Source organism: Oryzias latipes, chromosome 24 (assembly GCF_053564925.1).
Source record: "Oryzias latipes strain Hd-rR chromosome 24, Olatipes_Hd-rR_3.1".
NCBI classification, from domain to species: Eukaryota; Metazoa; Chordata; class Actinopteri; order Beloniformes; family Adrianichthyidae; genus Oryzias; species Oryzias latipes.
In genome coordinates, this window is record NC_136260.1 from 4,923,673 (window position 1) to 4,945,656 (window position 21,984).

Consider the following 21,984-nt stretch of genomic DNA (forward strand, 5'->3'; position numbering starts at 1 on the left):
GGAGCCATCCAGCTGTCTGGACGATGTAAAACAAAAGCGTACATGGAAGTAAATGCATCAGAATGGAGCAGAGCTGGGAGACTGTTTTCTACATCTCAAATACAATCTTTTTCCAACTGCGTTTTTTCACATGTTGTCGATTCACAATCATTTAAATAAAGAAAAACTCGTAAATTAAATGTTCTTTTCTTTATAAATGTCCTCTATCCTCTGAAAAATGGCACAAGAACATGTTAAAATCTCCAAAAACACGATTTTCAGAGGAGTGGGTCTTTAACACAGGTTTTCCGGTCCTCCCGGCCGCCAGAGGGAGACATACGCTCATCCAGCGGGGTTCACCAACACTCCCGGCGCCCTCATGAAAACAGCTGTTGTGGTTCTGTTGGGCATGTCCGCCTCAAGGTTACCGCCGGCTGCGCTTTCTCTAAAGCAGGTAAACGCTGTGAGTGGACCGGGGGTCTCTGTCGGTACCGCCGCCGGCTCTAACCGTTGGTTTCTGTGTCAGTTCCTGCAGAGGCAGAAGGTCCTGCAGATCTACCGGACCTTGCTGAGGACAATCCGACAGGTGCCGGACGAGGCAGACAGGAGGTACCTGAGGGACTGGGCCCGGGGGGAGTTCAGGAGGAACAAAGAGGCCACGAACCAGGTGAGCCGAACCGGTTCTTAACTCCTCTTCGGTCAGACGTCCCCAATCAGAGACTGGATTTTAACTCCAATGGGATCTATTTTTTATCTCCAGAACTTACGTTGTTTCTTTTTCAGTCCGTTTATTTTTTTTACGTAAGTTGGTTTCAATGCAGCTGCAGTTCACCGCTGTTAAAAAAAATGTAGTTCAACCCCTGACCAGCAGGTGGCGGTAAATCCACTCACTGCTCTATATTTAAAATTTGAATTGGATAAATTCCTACAAAACTAAAAATCTGCATTGATTCCGTTTTTTTAGTTCAGGATTTGGTTGTATCCAGTACATTTGTATTAGAATTTTGTCTTTCCCTTTTCTTGTTTTGAATATTTTAGAATATATGATCTCTAAACTTTTTTTTAAGCAGAAACTGATTTATTTTATAAACAAATGAGAATAAAAGGAAATGAAAAGGTTTTCATTTAAGATCCAAAAATTTTGAGATTAAAGTAAAGGCAATGCAGTCTCAACTCTACTTGGAATGTTTTAATCCTGGCATCAGCAGCCGCAGCTTTAAATAGCAGATTTGTAAAAAAAAAAGTTTATAAATAAAGTATGAATGCAAAGGAAACCATCCCAGGCGTGACCTCTGACCCTCAACCCTGTGAGTTCAGTTTTAGGGGAAACGTGATGACCAGAAGTACCCATCTTTATTAGGCCAGTTACCAAACAGTTACGTCTACAAATATTCAACTTAAAGGTGGAAACGGGAAAAACTGACGCTGGTCATTCAAAGAGATTTAGAATTAAAATGAGGCTTCGGTCACCTGTTTGCTGTTAACTGAAGTCTCATTTAGGATAAAACTTTTCTAGAAGTCATGAACTCGTTCACCTCAAACGCACCAGAAACCAAACAAGAGCTAAAAGTGATAGATTCTCTTCTCCGTCACTCAGGACGCGATCCGCATGATGGTCACTCAGGCCCGGAACCATCTGGAGGAGCTGCAGAAATCCTTGGCGTTGGCTCGGAGTTGACTTCTGAGGAACGTTCTGGACGTGTGAGGAGACCTGAGAGGGTCAGAGTGGGACTGTTTGAACACAGAACCTCCCTGGAGGGCGATGAGGGCCTGAAGGCTTCATCGTTTGGACTGTGGACAGAACTCCTCTCTAAAACCACAGACGGTGTGGAGACGATTCTTTAATACAAAACCTGCTTCCTGGGAGAGGAAGAGTGCATCAAGATCCAAAACAAACGGGTTCTAAAAGCGTAATGCATGTCTGTGATGAAGAACCGCTCAGCGCTGCAGCAGATACGATGGGATGCTCCTTCAGGTTCATCTTCAGCTCAGATCATCAGCTCTCTCTGCTGCAGGAGAGTCGGTGAAGAACTTGGACAAAACAGTTTCGTTTCCCTGTAATCTGTAGTTTGACTCAAAATGATATGAAAAAGATTCCAAACAATAAAATTCCTTCAAAAGGGAAAACGAAATTTGATGATTTCGATTTACGAAACAAACTCAGCTTTGAAAATGGAGCTTATCTGTGGTGCTGTCAGACGGATTTTAGCTTCAAAGAGAACAGCTGGTATAGAATTTCCATCAGATCCATGGAACTGTGGCTCAGCTGTTCTCTCGGATCCAGCCAGCGGTTGTCCATTGGATCGAGGCAGCTGTAGCTCAGCTGATCCAGGTCTCTTGTCTGTGTGAGCTGTTCAAACTAGCAGCTTGATTAGCATAATCACTGTGAAAACAGCAGAAGTGGCTTCATCTGGTTGTATTTTTCTCTGCATTAAGCAGAATCTTTTTCCAGCCTGTTATAGAGTTTTGTGAACTTATCTGCTCCTCCTTAGTGAGGAGCGGCCATCAGCAGAGGGTCCTCAGACTCCTGCGTGCCGTCGAGCTTCAGAGCTGCTGTTTACTTCAGGACCTTCACATTCTCCGAAGATCTGCTGGTTCCGTCAGGAGCCGGCATGTTTCCGCTCTGAGGACTTCAGCAGCCGTCGTGGCGGTTGGTCCTCAGTGTGCGCAGCTCGTCCTCCAGAAAGGCGATCCTGTCCATCAGCGCCGCCCTGTCGGCCTGAGCTCGTCGGTCGGCGTGCTGCCGCGCCTCCTGAACCTTCCGCTCGTACCAGCGTTCCATCTGTGTGGACACGGCCTCGAAGAAGTACTGCGTGACCTCCACGGCGTGCATGTTGTCCCTTTCCTGAGCGAAAGACGCCTCCCGCGGCGCCTCTCCAAACACCTCCAGAGCCCTGACCCCCCCTGCCCCCCTGGGCTTAGTCTTTCCCTGCGAGTGTTTGCGGTGGTGCTTCTGGCGGCCACAGCGGCGCTCCGCAATGGGAGACGCCTCCTCTGCTGCTTCCAGGTCCTGGGTCTTTCTGTGGGCGACGGCTGCTCGCTCCTTTGGACGAACCACCGGGATTGAGGAGGCGGGGCTTTTGGCTGGCTCTGCCTTGTGAAGCATTTCACCATCTGAAAGGAAGAGGTCAGTCAAGCTGTGCTGTGATTGGTTCAGACCTGCAGCGCTCTGATCACCTGGAGAGCTCTCTGCATGAAGAACAAAGTAGTGGTCGGAGGCTCCGCCCTCCGCCGTGCCCGCCTCTCCTTCACTGGGCTTCGAGCCAGCGCGTTCGCTCCTGTCCACCTCATTCAGACCCTCGGAGACCGACAGACAGCGCCGCAGCGTGGTGGCGCCGGGTTCTCCACTGAGCCGGACCTCCAGGTTCTGCAGTTTGGACAGACACCAACTCTTCAGCTCGCTGACCAGAGATGCCTGCGCAGAGGACACGACAGCATAAGCACGCCGCTGCGCTCCGGCCGCTGCGCTCCGGCCGCTGCGCTCCGGCCGCTGCGCCGCCACCGCATGCCTCACCGCATGCCTCACCGCATGCCTCACCGCATGCCTCACCTGTCTGCTCTGGGCCTCCAGTCGCTCCTGCTGCGTCCACTGCTCCATCCTCTGCAGACATGTGCTCCTCTCTGCAGAAACTCGCTCCAGGGTCAGCTTATCTAGAGCCCCCATCTGTGGGGGATCAGACGGGTCAACAGCTGTCCTTCAAACAGGTGAGGTCTGACCTCTAAACCACCTCTGCTCTGATCTCCGCTGATGGAGACCAGAGCAGGACTTTTCCAGGAGGAAGATTTAGCTCCTGTGAAATTCACAGTTTGGGTGAACTTCAGGTTGAGAACAATCATCTTATTAGCTTCTTTTTTGACACTCTCATTAAAAGCAGGAAAAAAGGTTTCGCATTTGCATAAATTTATGTTTTATGCCCATTTAAAAAAAAACGGTAACAAAAGGTTAACTGTGATTTCTTTTTATTTTATATCTAAAATGGATTTTTCTTTTTTATACAACAACTTCATAGCATTTTATAATTCATACTTGTTAAAGCTAGTCAACAAATCATTAATAAACTGATAAGTTACACATGAATGTTAAATAACAGTTAAGTTTAAAGATGGCCACTAGACGCCTAACCAGTCAGCGAGGTCTACATTTTCTGGGAGGCAGTGCAGCAGCATCACCTGATGTTTGTTCTTGCGGTCCATCTGGCCCATCTTGCTGTTCACCAGGTCCTGGACGGTGTGGATCTCGCTCTTCATCTCCTCCTTGGTGGCCTCCAGCTGGTTTTCCAGTTTGCTGATGAGCGGCTCACAGCGGCAGCCGTTCAGCGGCGCCTGCAGCAACAGCGGACTGAGCACTGCTGGTTTTGCTCTGAAGGCCTGACGGCTGACGGGTTCCCACCTGCATGATCTTCCCGTCCTTTCCTCGGTACAGGGTGTACAGCTGATAGGCTTTGAAGCTGTGAGGGGGGGCGGGCCCGTGGGGGAAGGCCCCTTGCAGATTAGCCGTCTTCCTGCGACCGACTTCGCTGGGCTTCGTCTCTCGGCGGCGAAGAGGTTCTGACAAAGACGGCTGCAACAAAAGTCATGTGTTATCATACTGAGGAAGACCAGAGCTCTTCTTCCTCATCCTCCCTCTGCACGGTTTACCTTCTGCTTCCTACTCCGGCTCCTCCGGGGGGGGGATTCGGCTGCGTCGATGTTTCTGCAGGGGTCGCGCTCGCTGCTCTGCGTATCCTCTGCAGCAGATGCACTGTCCTGCAGAAAACCGGGAAGACGACACCTCAGGCTCCTGAATTATTTAAAAATTACATCTTTCACTCATTTGGCATCAAACATTTAAGGTCAAAAGGACAAAAACATAAAACTGAGTATCATCGGCATAAAAACTGACCTACGAGAAAACAGAACAATTAAAGAACAGGTTAAACTACATGAAATTATTATCCAAAAATTGTAATAATTGTTTAGACAAACAGCAACTCAACCTCCTTTTGACCCAAAAACAGGCAAACCAGACAGTTTCATTTCAATAAAAAATTAAACAGCTCTGCGCTGAACTGAAACCGCTTTTCTTTCTTCCTTCTCTGGTGTTTTTGTTTAAATGCTTTTATTTACACAAGGTCAACAACTTTACACCAACCTGGGAGGAAGGAAGAAATGTGGCAGTTCCTCAAATGACCAGCAGAGACTGCTTTCAGTCTAATGTAAAAATAATTTCAAATCTGGAATTATTTTTTTATTCAAGACAACTGTGGAATTATGCTTCCGTAGCTCAGAGTTAGAGATTAGGGGTGTGTTTGTTTGATTGGCAGGTGGGAGTACTAACAGACTCAAAACCTACCGTTAACTCCACCCATTTTTGAAACATTGTTGAGGTGGGCAGAGCAAATTTTGGTCATGTCCCACTTGATGCTTGAACTTTGAATGCTGATCAGAATTTTTAGATTGATTCAGTATAAATTTCTGCTTAAAAGTAAAAACAAGCAAAGTCTGTTTTGTTTTGTTTGACTGTAAATTAAAAGAATAGACCAAATCAGAATAAATTAACAAAGTTCCTAAAAGAAATCCTGGAATCAATTTATAAACCAAAATGGACTCAACTTTTTATTCATCATAGTCATCATGTTGATCTTGTAGGATGAAATCCTGACAGATTCATACCAGAAAGAAGTGCATGGAGATGCAGAATGATGTAATATTACGCAGACTGCCTCTGACAGCATAAAGATTCGGCACAACAAATCAGAGATTTCCAAATATGGTTCATGGGTGCACAACAAGCTCTTTGATTCTTCAGTCCAGAGTTTTTGGATAAGCTGCTGAGATGAGCCTCTTTGTCCTTTAATGCATTCTGTGGCTGCAGCTCCAAACCTTCTCTTCACGCTTAAAATGAGACTTAAAGCGATCACAGTGAAGCTGTTGTTCCGTGAGCTGCCCATCATGCAGAAGTTCATCTCCGAAATGTCTTCAATTCACATAATCAGGTCAGAGTTTCAGCTTCTAAGCCCCTTCTGAAGCTGAAACCAAGGCTAAGTTTCTTTGCAGTGTCTTTTCAAGAAAAATCTTCATTCCTCAGTGTTACGATGGTCCGTGTGTCCTTGGTTGTTGTTTTATTTCATGCTGCTTTTAAAAACAACTCGGAGCTTTTAGCTGAAATGAAAACGGTCCAACTGAAGCTGTGGAGGGTTTGATACCACAGTGAGTTCCACCTCTGCTTTGATGCAGACAGAGAAGGTTTTAGGAAAAGTTGGAACCCCTGCAGGGAAGCCTTTAGGTTTGATGAAACCATCTGTTCAGTGTTTCCTGAAAAGGTTCTTGTTGTATAACTCTGACATAAACCGTAACAGTTCACCCTTTCTGTACCACTGTGGTGAAGATGGTCCACCCCAAACCCTTCAAATGGTACAGTGTGTGTTTGTGGTATTTACCTTACAGGATAACATTTGGTCTCTGGGCACTGACTGAGCCCTCCTCTCTGATTTCAGTTTGTCCCTCCTCTTCCTCACACTCCTGCCTCGCAGAAAGCTCTGGACCCAAACACAAACAGGTGGTTCCCACGTCTTCTGTCTTCAGACCTGTTCATGCTAAAGCTCACCTCAACGGGAGTCTCACCTGTGGGGCTTTGGTCAAAAGGAGAGCCACCTCAGGGTTGTTGTGGTCTCTGGCCTGATCCAGAGCTGTCTGACCCGCCTGCACAAACAGAACCAGAACCATCCAGCTGCTGTCACATTTTGGTACAATATCGAACTTTTTTGTTTTTGTTTAAAGATGACAGGTGCAGTTATATTTTTCCGGTTACTGAGAAAAACCCTCAGAGCTTCCTGGTCTGTCAACACGCGACGTTGTAGACTGCAGGCTCTCACATTGTTGCAGACGTGGCTGTCGGCTCCGGCCTCCAGCAGCAGACGAACCGTTTTCTTATGATTCAGAGCAGCAGCAACGTGTAGAGGAGTGTCTCCAACCTGCAGGACAAATATAGACCTTTGATATTCACAAGCACTTCAGGTCTGAAACGGCACTGCTGCTGTTAAAGCTGTTCTGACATAAACCCTGATGGAGACACAACAGCTGAACAAACATAAGCCAAGGTCCTCCCATAACTCTTTCCACTTTAGAAACATTTTGTAAAGAATTTTACAATCTTTCTTCATCTTTAATTCTGTATTAAGCCTCTTAAAGACATTTCTTTCATAGTAAACTCTGTAAAAGACCTGATAGCAGTTACCTAAAGCAAGAGCTAAACATTCTTCCAGCTGATCTTTGAAATGTGTTTATGTCCCTGTTTCAGATATTACAAGCTCTTTAGCAGACACCAAATTTAAAGTAATACATTTAATGTTTGAGGGGTTTTTCAGCACATATTTTGATTTCTATGGAAATGAAGAGCTGCGCACAGACCAGGTCAAACAGATGTCTCTTTACTTTTATAGGGTAAATAATTCTAAATACAGGGGGCTGGAAAAGGCAGATGGCTAAAACCTTCGTCACAGGCACCCTTATGGGGGTTGACCCGAATGGGTGTTCGTGGTTTTGGGTCGTCATTGTCTGAAGAAGGTTGTAGAGAACAGCGGCTGCATCTTAAGAGGAGCGCAGGTGCGTTTCACAGTTCTCTTGTACGACCGCCTCAAGGGAGGTCATGAAAACGGAACACACCATTGTCATGCATGTGGTAAGTGTATTGTAAAATATCCTTAAGGCTAATGGAAGTTACACACATTTATGACGTATGGGTGAGGCTGTTGTATGGCGCCCTTATACTGCACTCCAGTCAATAGTAAGGAACGCTCACTCGGTCCTTACTGACCATGCGCAAGTGTTGCATGCATGGCATGTGCACGTGATGTGCAAGTGCCCATAGGACAGCAACACAAACTACACTCTGTCTAATTTCCCAAATCCCAACAGTCAGGCTGCATGGAATCTTTAAGTACTTTAGCGCACACTTATCACTTGAACCGCACTAATGGAGTCCTTGCTGTCGGCGGGATTTGAGGGGATTTAAAATTTGTAACACACCCCTGCGTCTCTTCTGCTTCACCCTCACCTACCCTTCCATGTTTTATAGTTGTTCACTATGATCTGTCACTCCCAGCATGCCCGTAGTAAAAATGTGCATGGACATTTTCAATCTACGGGTTCTCAAAGCAGTCTTGCAACTTTAATATTTTGTGCAGACAGCCTAAATTTAGCCTTAAGGGCAGTTGTGACCAAGACATAAAAGAACCAAGACTTCTCACAAGTCAACTTCAAATATTCTACGAACAATCTGAAAATGTTTAGCATGAACGAGAACAACATTTTACTCTGCAACATATAAACTGTTAATGAATCAAAAATGTTACTGGGGCCTTAGAGACATCTATAAGGAAGGAGACTCACCAGGTTCTTCTCCGACACAGAGCAGAAGGCTCCAAGTAAGATGCGAATCATGGCCACATGGTTGTACCGAGCGGCCACATGCAGACATGTGTCTCCTGCCTGCAAAAACATCCATATGCAGTTTGAATGAAAGACCTGAGACGATCCAATCCAGAAGAGCTCTTCATTATTTCCAGACTTTAGTGACTGGATCATCAAAAAATATCTTAGTAGGAGTTGGAGTTAACCAGAGCTAAAGATGAGGAACTCATGGCTCTGTAAAACCAGCAGCAGACGCTGTCAGACCTGTTAGAGAAGAGCTGATGACAGTCAAGACATCTGACAATCACAGAGATATTTCTGAAGCTTTGAAACTCCACAAAACCACCATGGAAACCATCACCTACAAATGGAAAAATGCTAAACCAGCAGAGAACCAGGAATGATCGGAAGAGCCGGAAACCAAATGGTTCCAACAGCAACATCATGAAATACATGGAAGGAAGAGCCTTGATGGTAGTAAGTCAGAGTTTATTATGCAGCAGTCAGAAGGACAGCAACACAAAACTGGGATATCCTCAAAGACTTTTGGATGAATGCAAAAGACTGATGCAAAATGAAGAACTTTCTGGAATCTTGGAGTTTATTTGCATCCAGATTCAAACAAACTGCACAAAAAGATTGCTGAGATGTTCTGAGAGCATGGTGTGGACCTCATCCAGCTTCCATCAGACAGTTGGAACTTTGCGTGCTGTGTCTGTATCCATGCTGTAAAGGTCATCCCAGCTGGAGGAAAAACCAGAAACCTGCAAGGGACTTACTGTATTCTTGCTGTCAGGCCTGCAGCCTCCAAGAAGCAGAACCTTGGAGCTCTGAGCATGACCGTTCTGACATGCGAGGTGGAGAGCCGTGTTCCCTGCCTGGAAGCAAGAAAAGGGAAAAATCATCATAAGATCATCGTAAGATCATGTCACTGGTCCATAGAAACATCTGATAGTCAGTGACATCAAAGTGATGTCCAGGTGTAGGAGCACCTTGTTCTTGGCGTGAACGTTGGCCCCAGCCTTCACCAGCAGCTTCACAGACTGACTGAAGCCATGCCAGGCCACTTCATGCAGAGCCGTGTTTCCATCCTGACAACATGAAACAGTCGCTGCAGACTCATGCACTGACTTCAAACATTTAAAACTTTTTCAAACTCTACATTTTTACTCAGGAATTCAAAAAGACAGCCCTCGAAGCAGCTGAGCTATATGTTCTATGCGTCAAAAAAGGATCTGTCTGTCACAGATTCTACAAATTGTTCCACTTAATTGATTTGTTACTTTTTTATTAACTGTTTTTAGACTACTCTATTTTAACTTTCAGAGTCTTATTGTATTTTGTATTATTGTCATTCTTATTGTTGATTTGATCTCTTTTTGGTGTTTGTTGGTAAACCTGTAACTCACCCTGGGACTACAGTTAAAAACTAGCTTTGTAGCCAACACTGGCACATTTACAAAAATGTTCATGAATGTGAACTGTCTCCGTTCAAATAAATGTTAAATAAAATTAAATAAATATGACGTGAAAAGTTGATTTTGGTCTGTTATGTTCATCATTGAAACATTTTAATTATTTAAAAAAAATAGTCCCAAGAAATCACATTGTTTTATTTTATATATATATTAGTATAATTGAGCAGTAAAGTATTTGATCAATAACAACATTTTCTCAAAATTTCAATGACGGAGGTCAAGGGTTTTCTGTAGGTCTTCTGCAGGTTTATTCATGTTGTTGCTGTTACTTTGGTCCATTCTTCCATGTAGACCTTCTCAAGAGCAGTCATGTTTTGGGGATGTTGCAGGAAAAAACAGACTTTCAAATCCTGCCATAGATTCACTTTTGGATTAAGGTCCAGAAACTGTCTGCAACACTCCAGAACCTTGACATGATTTTTACATAGCCACTCCTTCGTTTCCCAGGTCATGTGTTTGGGATCATCGTCATTCTGGAAGATCCAGACAAGTTTCATCCTCAATGTTCTCACTGATGGTAGGAGGTTCTTACCTCAAATTTCGCCATTCATGGATCCATTCATCCTCTCCTCCATGTTTTGGGCTGCTTGTAGAAAGCAGTCCAAAACATGATGTTTCCACCACCATGCTTCACAGTGGGTATGGTATTCTTAGGATGTGGTCCATTCTTTGTCCTCCAAGCACGGCAATTGGCATTTACACCAAAGGGTTCGATTTTGGTTTCATCTGAGCACATGGCCTTTTCCTAATCCTACTCTGGATCATCCAGATGGTCTCGGAGAACTTTAGACGGGCCTGAACATGTTCTGGTTTAAGCAGGGGGATCCTTAGAGCTCTGCGGGATTTGAATCCATGATGTTGCTGTATGTTACCATAGAAACCACTGTTGCTAAGAAAACAAAGATTGTTGGTAACCTTTATAACTATAGCAACTTGTTATAGCAACCTTTGTTTCTATGGTAACAAAGGTAACTATGGCTCTCTTGTATATGTGAACACACTACGTCACAGCTTTCTTCAAGTCACTGATCAGTTTCCTGTGCAGTTCTGGGCTGTTTCCGCACTATTCTCTAGAACATTTGTTCCATCAGGTGAGATGTTGCATGAAGCCCCAAGTGGAGGGAGATTGTTTTAATTGCACAGTTCATCTATTCTCCTCTAGCTACTGGTTCCTTTCAGGTCTACAATCTTGTCCCTGGTGTCCCTTGACAGCTCCTTGGTCCTGGTCATGGTGGAAAGGTTGTAATCTGACTGTTTAAGGGTGAGGACATGTGTCGTTTATACAGATAACTAGTTCAAACAGGTGACATTAGTACAGGTAACCAGTGGAGGATAGAAGAGCTTCTTAAGAAGTGATGGGGCTGTCAGGAACAGAATTCTTGCTTGTTTGTAGATACTTATTTTCAGCAACATGATACAAATAAAATAGTGTAAAACTCAAACCATGTGATTTCCTAGATACATTTTTGTTACATTCTTTCTCTCACAGTTGAATTGTTTTTATGATGACCATTACAGACCAAACTCACCTTTTTAAGCGTCAGTGACGGGCACAGACCTTTTTTTTACCCCCAACATATATAACATGAGATATTTTGTCCAATAAAACTGGCATATTGAATTTGATCAAATGTATTTTAAAAAGTCTACATAAGGTTTACATAATCAGCACTTCTGTAGCTGTTTTATCTATGGGTGTCTAACAAAATGACCAAACACATGCATGCCCACACAGCCACAGCCTTGCTTCCATGTGATTGGTCATGTGACTCCTGAGCCACAGCCATAATGAAGCTTGAATAGAATGTAGCTTCTTTTTGCCTTTTTGCCCTATCCTATGACCCCACCCTTACATTGACGTGTTCTCCCTACCATGACAAAGGTGGATGAAGGTGGAAAGATTTCATGTAATCCATGGACACCAGTGAAGATCACAAATCATTGAAGAAAAAAGGTTCAGCGGGTCTAGATGACCCAACTCCCAACGGTAAAGTGCCTAGGATAGCACAAGGGTTACAGCTCCTTCACCACTATGTTTTCCTGACCTGCGCCCCTTTTTTCGGATTAAATTTGTAAATTCAGATGCTGCACAGAGTTAGTGAGCAGCAGTGAAAAGCTAGCTTCACTTAATCCACTGTGGTGTTACTGGAAAGATTATCCAGCCCAGTCACTAATACGTACACTATTAGCCATCGTCCTTAATACACTTTAAATGTGGAACATTTCAGCACCAGAGTATAATACCATGAAGAGAATGAAGCAGATTTGTCTTTGATTCTTGGCTGATCAAAGTTAAGCAGATTAAAGCTGTCATTGTCATGTGGACTAACTAATGCTCCAGGAAACAATTTGATTTGAAAAAAGCAAGCTTAGATCTTTATCATCATTTCATTCAATACGTTTTAAACCAAATTCATCAAAAAGTTGCACCCAACCGTGCTCAGTCATTCAAGACTCTGATAAAAATCGTGTTTTCAACATGTTTTTGTAGCATTTTTCTCATGACATATATCAAGAAAATTAAGATTAAAAGGGCACTTAAGTATATTTCATTATTCAATTTGTTGTGAATCAGGAGCAGATGAAAACATGCTGTTTGAAAAAGATTGTTTGTGATGTTGCAAATATGCGGGGCCAGCAACAAGCTCCCTTTTCTGCTCCATTCTGATGCATCTACTTGTACGTCTTAATTGTCCTCGTCTGAGCGGCCATCTGGCTCAAAACTGCACAGCTGGATAGCTCCCATATCGCTCGCCTTTTTTGTTGCACCGCTAATGTTAGCTTGGGGTTGTGAGGGGCTGTAAGCTGGCAGGAGGGCATGTAAACTAAGAGATGCTGGAAAATGTGGGCAGGCTTACCACGTCCCGCCCACTACTCAGAGATGGATATCTAATAAACTCCTGCTGCTCTGCAGAAACTATGTCCTAGAAAACGACACAGGTTTTTTCAATTTAGGCTAAGATTGCATCATCATAATTAAAAGACCACTAATACAATTAGATTAAAGATGATTGGATTGGAGCTTTTACTCTTTACTGTTGTGGAAAACATGTTACTGATACATAACCACTGTCTTTGCCACAGGTCCCATGAGCATCTGCATGTGCTTGTGGGTGTGTTTTGACCCGCACCTTATCCTGCCGGTCCAGAGCACACCCTTCCTGGATGAGAGCTCCGATGACATCAGTGTTTCCCACCACAGCAGCTCGGTGCAACGCCGTCTGCTCTCCCTGCCACCGACACACAGACACACCGCCGGTTCAGAACTCCCAGTAGGAAGCAGCCATTTTTTTTTTTGTTGGCTCCTTATATAAACAACAACTGACAGAGTAGCCATAGCCATGAGGAGTTTGAGACGGAGACATTGTCCTCCTGCTGGAACAGGAGCAGATGAGATGCTGCTGCTATGTCAATGAAACAACACATTTGAACACATTTTTGATGCTAAATACAAAATAAAAGAACAAAAAGAAGCTGATGGGAATGCTGCCTCCTGTGCTGCTGTCATAAAAAAATACACAGGAAAAAGACACAAAGATGATCTTTTCTGCTTTAAAGCTGCAGTGTTTTGGCACTCATCAGGAGGTCACTTGTTTGGGTAACCTGCCACCTTATGATGAAATACTTTGTCTATAAACGTGTTTCAATCTGGAAGTCAAAAGGTCCTTACTAATGACATTAACATCACAAAAAGAGTAGAATGTTTGCTCTCAGATTAAAAGTCTCAGCCTGTATGATCACACTGCCCAACAGAAATACACTTTAGTCTGGAGATGTTCAATATGTCAGAATTTTTATGGACTAACGTCTTCATCAAGGAAAATAAAAAACAAAATGTTTTAAGGAAACGTCAATACTATCTTTTTGACTTGATCCTACTCAGTTCAGTGCAATTATTTCCACTTTGTTCTATCAAACAATGTGGTTAAAGACACCTTCTCTCAGCCCATAATAAGCTAAATAAGTCAACCCATCCAGACAGAACTTAGTTGATTTATTTCTGACTGCAGTCTTTCAGAAGGTTGTGCAAACCGTTTTCTACTGCTGTTGATTTTCTATTTTCTCTTCCCTCATCTGTGGTGTTGTCTGCCTTCTGTTATCCTTGATTTAACCTTGCTTTTTGTCCAGGGACCTTCATCCTGTCTATAGGGACTAAAGATGTAAATTAGCCTAAAAGGCTATGATATTGTAAATTTACATGTTTAAATCTTATAGTAATACATCCTGTTCCTCCAAAAGGGAAATAGCGGAAATAGAAAGTGGATGGATATATGCTGTCCCTGTCTTTAACAAATAAAACAAACAAGATGACAAAGAAATTGTACTATACTGCTGCCTCTGCATAAAAAACCTGCACAAAATCATGCACATTTCCTCCAGAACAGTGACATTCGGAGAAACATTTGTTTGCTTGAGTCTCCGTCTCACTGCTGTCTTGAAAACAAAACTAACTGCAGTTGCAACAGCTGCTCTTATGATGGCAGTGTTGTGCAAAGGAAGAACAAACTGGACAGAAAATAGTAGAAAAGGAAGAAAGAAATTAAAGTTTTCTGACAAAAACAAAAGGCAAATGTCTTCATTTACTAATACATGTCGGTTCTGGAGATATTTTGAAGACTCTGCAGATTGTGTTCTTGGTTTCCCTCGTCTTACAATCTAAAATGTCTAAAACTCATTCAGCTTTTTGTGTCTTTGTCTGGTCTTCAGAGCACATTTGTGAAAAAGACAAGTTTAAAGTTAGTCAACATGATGTTTTTTGTTTTAGTCAATTTGCATCAGTAAACCTCTAACAGGCTTAAAATGACTCAAAAGAATGAGTCTCCAGCTCTGTTCTGAAACCACAGTCATCCGACAATCAAACACTGAAAATCGGTGGAAATGTTCTCTGCATCTGAAGGCTGGAAAGCCTTTATGTTTGTGTTTGTGATGCCAGAAACAACTGCACTGAATTAAGAGATCACAACAGAAACACTGGGGTGACGCCGCCCCTCAGTTTCTGTTGCCGGCACTCAGTTGTGGAATAATATTATGCATATCAGACCTAAACAGCTTTAAAAGGCCAATATCATGCTATTCTAAAGCTTTTTAGAGTAAACTTTATCCATATATATGATAATATATTACCTTTGGCACACTAAAGAACAATTTAAAAAAAAAACCAATACAAGTTATTTTCCCAGCTCATTTCCTACCCTAGAGTAAGACGACTCGATCTCTGAGGCTCCGCCTTTTTTTTTCTTGTGGGTACCGCCCATTTCATGAAACAGACAACATCCAAACTTCTACAAAAGTGGATGTGCGTTTTATGGAGCCTTACAAAAGCATTTAGTCGATCACCGCTAGCTCCATGGAGAGAGTGCGTGTCTTAGCCTGGGGGCGGGGCTGGGAGACTCTTCCTGGAAGGGGCTGTTCCTCACTTTATGACATCACAATGTGAGGACCCACTCGTTTTAATGAATTATGAAGGGGGGGGTCCTCAGAGAGCAGGTTTTTTAGAGGAATACTCAGAAAGGCGTGAATGGATCAAAATTCTGCTTTGGGGTTTCTTTTAGCAAGGAATGAACATTATAATACACATAAAAGCTCAAAAATTGGATTTCACATGATACAGGCCCTTTAAATGTCAACTAAAGACTTACTTTTTGAAAGTAGCTTTTAATACTCAATATAGTGGCATCCAATTTTCATTTACATTTATTCTTGTCTCTCTGTTACATTTTATATTGCCTGTTTTTATTTCATTCAGGTTTTTTTTAAATTCTTTCTTAATTTACTTGATTTTAAGTTCTCTCATTTTATTGTAAGGCACTTTGGCACTCTGGTGGCATTGTAAAGTGCTAAAGAAATACAAATTCATTAATTCATTCAACCTTTCTATAGGAATTTTAATGAACTCTGAAGATTTTACTTAATCTTTCCCAAAACAAACCGTTTCCTTTTCTGGAAGGTTAGTTTGCCTCACAAACGTCTGACAGAAATGAGCTGCAGATCTGTTTGGGTGCATAAACAGGAACACATTTCTGCTGTTTTTTTGGTCAAAACTTTTTGGTTAATTTCTTCAGCAGAGAGCTGCTCTCTAAACTCTCATCATTTTCCAAGAACTCAGATTATCAGTGATTCAAGCGGATGACATGTTACTTAGATAGAATTAGAGGGCGTCTGAGGTTCGTGAGCACAGGGTGACTGCACTTTCGAAGGAAAAGGTCGAGCTTGAAGCAGATTAATAGAAGAGCAACGTTTTGCCAGCCAGATCTGCCCTGGGAGCTCTGGAAGAAAAAGCAACGTGCCACATATATCCACGAGAAAAGAGGAGAAATGGCGGGGAAATGCAAAGAAGCCAGAGAAGAACAAAGCTAAGCGCAGCAAGAGCGATGGAAGACTGACGTCTCATCAGAAAAGGAAGGATGGGGGGGTCAAAACTCCACCGGCTCAGTAGCATTAGGTTAGGCTAACCTCCTTCACTCCCTCAGATCCTCCAGGCCTTTCCCCAGCCTTTCTCCTCTGTCCTCCTTCCTCCTCCTCCTCCTGTCTTAGTCTCCAGCTTCCCAAAGTCCCAGAGGATGCGGAGCAGTTTGTTCCAGGACTCAGAGACCACAGAGACTGAACTCGACAGTGCCAGAGATCTGGGCTCTCCCTCTCTGAGAGGAAGAGGGGTTCAAATCCTGCAGGGAGACCCACAAGAGGGCAGTCCAGCGGGTCCCATTCAAGGCCACTGGAGGCCATCAGAATGCAGCGATTTACGGGACAAGAAACAATCTACAGTTTTAAAGTCATTCCAAAAAAAAGGATCTGAAAGCCAAAGGAGAGGCAGCCAGTGGTGACCAGGAATCTGGAGTGGAAACCGTGCAGCCGGAGAACAGATCCACTCACATCATCCTCGATGTCCAGGTCACAGCCAGCTTTCAGCAGGATGTGCACCACCTCCAGGTGGCCTTTGTGGGCGGCCAAGTGCAGGGGGCTTCTGCCGTACTGTGAACACCAAACACACAACACGACACAGTAACCAAAACAGCAGAAAACCGCAACACCAACTCTAACAGAACCAACAGGAAAAATCTGCATCAACCTCTGAGAAAAAGCTGCAGGAAGTGAAGAGGGTCTGTCACAGAGGACGATGCACACGGATAATGACTGAAAACAAACAAATCCCTAATCCAAGCCAGAAGAGAACAGAGAGCAATCTGCACAGCTATCCATGTCAGGGGATAAAACCTCTACTGTGCATCCTGTCCCAACACGGAGCCGGAAACCGCAGGAAGGGGCTGCGCGGCAACAAACCACACAATGAGCCGCTTCACAACCTGTCTGCTCTTTTGTTATCAACAGAAATGTTTTTCCACCCACCAGCAAAGCGCTGTGCACCAGCGGGACCCCTGTGGGGGCAGAAGCCAACATTGTCAGTGTGTGCACACTGACAATGTTGAGCTTCTTCTATCGCTGCAATGCAAAAACGGTCAAAATTTCTCAAATTTTAAAAATATTTTTTTTTAAAGGAGTAAAAAAAATCTGCCAATGGGTTAAGAAAAATAGCCTCAACAAGAATTCCTCAAGAATTTTTTATGTCAGGTAAAAAAGAAGACATTTTATTCTTGACACTATGGTCTTTTTACTTTCTTACGATTCAGTTTTTCCAGTGCTAAATGAAGCACTGAATTTAACAAAAGACAGACTAACCTGAGATTACTGAAGGATGCAAACATCACAACTCACCAGAATAATAAAACAAAGAACAAAATCAATGATTTTCCTGTTCACAAATTCCATCATTTTCTGAAAGCTCAGTTCAGCCTAAAGTCAGGTGAGATGACTTTATGTTGTGTTAAGGTTTGTGAGAGGCACTGTGATGTGCAAAAACATATTTCCCTTCATCAGTCAGTTTCTCTCCACCATAAACCCTTCTTCACGGCCCGTGTGACAAAAAAAGATCACTTCATGAATGAATTCGACTGATGACACCGACTGGAAGGATTAGCTCCAACACAAAGTCTTTATCTAACCAAGATGAATGAAGGAGCCGGATGTCGGTCCGTAGGCGGAGACTCAGACCTCAAAGAGCTCCAGGTAATCCAGGTGATCTCTGTTAATCTGATTTAGATTACAGATGTGAGCAAATTCCCACACAGCAGCTGTAACCGCTGTGTGTGGAGGTTTGCTGCTGCTGTTTGGGTGGCTGAGCTTTGGGATCTAGAGGTCAGCTTTTTAAGGAACATCTTTAAAGCAACACAAGTAAAACATTGTTAATAAAACATGAACCATTTTTTTCTAAATTAAATTTTAATAGCCTTAGAACAAAGGGGAGTGGCAGGGGCGGCTCCCAATTCCACGTTTGAGTTTACCCCCTTGACTGGATCTGAGAACTAGGCCAAGTGAGTCTGCCATCACCCACTGAAAATGGTTTACCTCTGGTTCCAACCAAACGAAGTCCATTCAGTGGCCATGTTTTCATGATAAGTTTGAACCAAAAATCGTCAGTAAGCAGTGATTGGTCTGAGGCCACGTTTCTGTAATAGCCACTCTCTCCTGTGCCCACTTTCAAGACACCCCCTCCACTTGAAAGTGGGCACAGGAGAATCTGTCAAACGTTCAAGGTGGAGGCAAGAAGGCACCAACCACTTGTATTAAGACGAAACAGACGAAATGCCATTAAAAATATGAGGATTATCAAGAACGAGTTAAACGTGTAACGTGTTGTCTTGATTGACGCTGCAGCACTCAGATGAGTGATATCCCAAATGAAAACAAAAACTTGTTCTCTTGATCCCATCCCCACCTCACTTTTTAAGTCAGTTTTCACATCATGTGAGGAAGAGTTACTAAACATTTTGAACTGCCTTCTTCAGACTGGAGTCTTCCCTGCATCCCTAAAGACTCCTTTGGTGAGACCCATTCAGAAGAAGAGTGGTTTAGATGTGTCCAATTTAAATAACTACCGGACGGTATCCAACCTGTCATTTTTAAGTAAAATTTTAGAAAAGCTTGTTTTTACGCAACTGAATGATTTTATTAGTGAAAATAATATTTTGGAGAAGTTTCAGTCTGGTTTTAGATCTCATCACTCAACAGAAATGGCACTTGTCAGGGATCTCAGTTCCAATGCATGAAGAAAGTATCTGTACTAGTTTTACTGGACCTGAGTTCAGCCTTTGACATTTGTTTTTATGTACAGCACCTTGAGCTGTGTCTTTCTTGTCATGAAAGGTGCTATATAAATAAAATTAATTTAATTTAATTTAAAAAAAGGTATCCGATCAAGACAGGTTAGCCTGACCAATAGAATGACTGAGTAACAGCTGTTTATTTCTCTTTGGGATTTTGGCTTCTTGGAGCCAGCAAGTACTTCCTGTTTGGAATGTCAGGGGGAAGGGCCCTCAGTTCAGTTCTCATATACAGTAAATGGTTTGACCAGTCATTGGCCCTTAAAAATGGGGGGATTGCTACAACAGGATCCAAGGTTACTTCCATTTTCTCATCTGTGGTCCTGAAGCGTGTCAGTCTTTCGGCTCCTGCTGGCTGGCGTGGTGGATGCATGAAAGCAGATGCTATGTGACACCACCTCCATCATCGAGGATTACAACTTGTTTTTAAGCACAGGAAGAACAATTGATGGGGTTCCCTTGACCCCTCCCCATCTTCATTTGGAACGCTTGGTCCTCATGTGAAAACCAAAACTGTTGGTTTTAAAGCGGACTGTTTCCACACCTATGCAGTCAGTCATTGCCAGATTTCTTTTTGCAGAGCAGAGGAATGCTTATGGAACTCTGCCCCCCTTAATCCCAGATTAAGGTCTCATGATGGCTTCCTGCCAAAATGGCTAAAAACAGCAGGTCAAACTACAATCATCAGTGTTCACTCTAATACTGTTGTATTTCCCATTTAAACAGCATGTGTTCATGTTCCCATGAAAACACAGAGCTTTATCCTAATCCCCTGCAGGATGGAACCGGAGCTGCACGGTTCTGGCCCGCTTCAGACCTCTGAAACTCTAGAACCACGTGGATTCATTTCTTTAGACGCGAGACTGAAAGCACCTGAACGCAGCAGAGCAAACGTCCTCCTTCGTCATTCATGATGCTGATAGATTAAGTGGGAGAGAATTAAAGTGAGTTCCTCAGATCTAATGTGCCTCAAATGTTTTTTTTTTTTGTTAATCAAATGAACATGAACGTGGTAAATGAGTTGAAGTTATGATAAAACTTAAAGCCGCAAGCAGGTACCTGCTCCTGCCTCCCTTTGACCCCCCCTCACTGGCTGAGTGGCTGCTTCAGGCCGTTTATTCTTTCCCTCTGCCTCTGGAAACCCAGTCATAGCTGCATGTAACAAATTGATAAAAAGAAACAGAATGGTGGCTTTTCCGTCAGATTTATAGAGATCAATGGTCAATTAAACTTTAGTTGTGGTTGTAAACTTAAGATTGGAGCACTTGTAAAATGTCATGAAGATCGCTTGAACTAAAGTTTTCTTCATATTGTGTGAAAATTGACACTTTGCCACAAAACATTCACCAAGCCGTAGGTCCATCCCGTAATTATTTTGGACAGCTTCTTCCGCCGTGATGTCATCATTTTTTGGAGAAGTAAGGTAATCAGAGGCTTTTCTTGGATTGCTGTTTTCAAGTAAACTTGAGCGTCTCCTCACCTTTGTGAGCGCTACCTTTGCCCCCTTGTTGATGAGCTGGACCACATTGTCAGCTTGGCCCTTGTGTGCCGCTATGAGGAGGCGCTCGGAGAGTGCGAGGACCTCAGCCTCATCCTGCTGGCTCATGAAGCAGGGCGAGTGTTGCAGCGCTGCAGGGGAATACCGCCGCCACCTTTCTCTACCTCATGGCTCTGCTGCGGGGAGTCAAACAGGAGTTGCCGGAACGCCTCCTCGTCATCCTCATCTGATGGGAGAAGCACAGAGTGAACACAGTTTGGATTGTAGAACCTTCACTTTTGCAGAGCTTAGACCAAGTTGGAGATCTCCCGGTTCTTGTCCAGGTGTTGCTGCTGCAGAAACTGGGAGCTGTTCACTCCGTGAGTCAGGTGAAGGAAAGCCTCCTCAAGAAACAGCTAAGTAATACATGAAGAGATGTAAAAAAGGAGGGAAATCTTTTTTTTCTTTCCTTTTTTCTGCTGCATTTGAAGCCCCAGAAGGTTAACTGTGGTTCTGGTGTGACTGGAGGACATGCAGATGAGCAGCAGCTTCTCATCTTTCCTCCGATTTCATAATCAAAGTTAGCTGAGCCTACAGACACCTCTGTCTCTGCGTGCCGATGACACTTTGATTTAACACGCTGACATTTAAGAGCACATAATTACTTTCATTGACAAAGTGAATCATATTTCATTCATCATTATTTAATGCACATGTTGGACCGCAAATGAATCCCGCCAGGAGAAAAAGTATTAAGAGGAGCCCCTGTCTGTCTGCTGTACGTGAAGCACGTCTCTTCAAATCCCATTTCAACTTCATTTCCACAGAGAATTTATTCTGTCCTTGCAGCAGTCCTGGACTGCAAGAACCAGATTGTTTTCATCATTCTGCGCCCGCCACACACTCAAAAGCTCGGTGAAAACGAGATTTAGTCTGTGGGCCATACAACCTTATTCCTAAATGACACTTTTTATACGCAGACAAACAGAAAGTGGAGGGTTATCAAGATGAAAAATTAACTATCCCAGTTAGTGATACTCCAGCATAAAATGTGTTACACAAACATGTTCTCTCAGACCTGCATTAAATCCTTCACTCCCAGAAGCCTTTCTTCAGGGACATGATCCAGAGGGGGATGGTTCTAGACGTTTACAACCCTGCTCACCTGCAGCAGCAGGTGGTCTTGCTGCTCCTCTGCTTCAAAACCTTTTAGTGCATCCACGAGTTAATGTGATAACAGCCATTAGCGCAGCAGCATTCAGTGGAAAACTTCATAAGGCTCTTCGTTTTTCCTTCAGCTCCACAGCAACACACCTTAGAGCGCTTCAGCTTGAGATCATGAATCAATTTCCACGCTCCCGCAGTCACCCGTGCTTGTGAAACTGAGATTTCACAAGATAAAGACCTCTAGGGAACCCAGTATGAGCCTGCATGTATAAATGTATTCCACTTTTAATGTAGATCAATGGAAAACACAACTTTTTTTTAAAAATCTTTCATCTTG

The 21,984-nt window shown here is 43.4% G+C and overlaps 2 protein-coding genes across 6 annotated transcripts in view; one reads left to right on the forward strand and one right to left on the reverse strand.

The window, feature by feature from the left end:
- The first annotated feature begins 274 nt into the window (after positions 1-274).
- On the forward strand, positions 275-2,111 carry lyrm2 (LYR motif containing 2). The gene is made up of 3 exons (XM_004083908.5): positions 275-433; positions 506-646; positions 1,577-2,111. Exons 1-3 carry the CDS (start codon positions 359-361, stop codon positions 1,655-1,657), a joined length of 297 nt encoding a protein of 98 aa, XP_004083956.1. The 5' UTR covers positions 275-358; the 3' UTR covers positions 1,658-2,111.
- ankrd6b (ankyrin repeat domain 6b) overlaps positions 1,154-21,984 on the reverse strand; it is a 35,456-nt gene continuing 14,625 nt past the window's right edge. The window contains exons 3-17 of one of the 5 annotated variants that reach the window (XM_023952940.2): positions 20,484-20,727; positions 16,719-16,817; positions 12,980-13,078; positions 9,363-9,461; positions 9,150-9,248; positions 8,350-8,448; positions 6,834-6,932; positions 6,583-6,660; positions 6,399-6,497; positions 4,618-4,725; positions 4,370-4,540; positions 4,150-4,302; positions 3,530-3,643; positions 3,157-3,394; positions 1,154-3,093 (exon numbers count right to left, since the gene is read on the reverse strand). In XM_023952940.2, the coding sequence (XP_023808708.1) occupies positions 2,612-3,093; positions 3,157-3,394; positions 3,530-3,643; positions 4,150-4,302; positions 4,370-4,540; positions 4,618-4,725; positions 6,399-6,497; positions 6,583-6,660; positions 6,834-6,932; positions 8,350-8,448; positions 9,150-9,248; positions 9,363-9,461; positions 12,980-13,078; positions 16,719-16,817; positions 20,484-20,609 (2,163 nt within the window). In that variant the 5' untranslated portion in view covers positions 20,610-20,727 and the 3' untranslated portion in view covers positions 1,154-2,611. Of the gene's footprint in view, positions 3,094-3,156; positions 3,395-3,529; positions 3,644-4,149; positions 4,303-4,369; positions 4,541-4,617; positions 4,726-6,398; positions 6,498-6,582; positions 6,661-6,833; positions 6,933-8,349; positions 8,449-9,149; positions 9,249-9,362; positions 9,462-12,979; positions 13,079-16,301; positions 16,659-16,718; positions 16,818-20,483; positions 20,728-21,984 lie in introns of those variants that run through there. The other 4 variants (XM_078942750.1, XM_078942751.1, XM_023952939.2 and 1 more) reach the window with 4 other exon arrangements.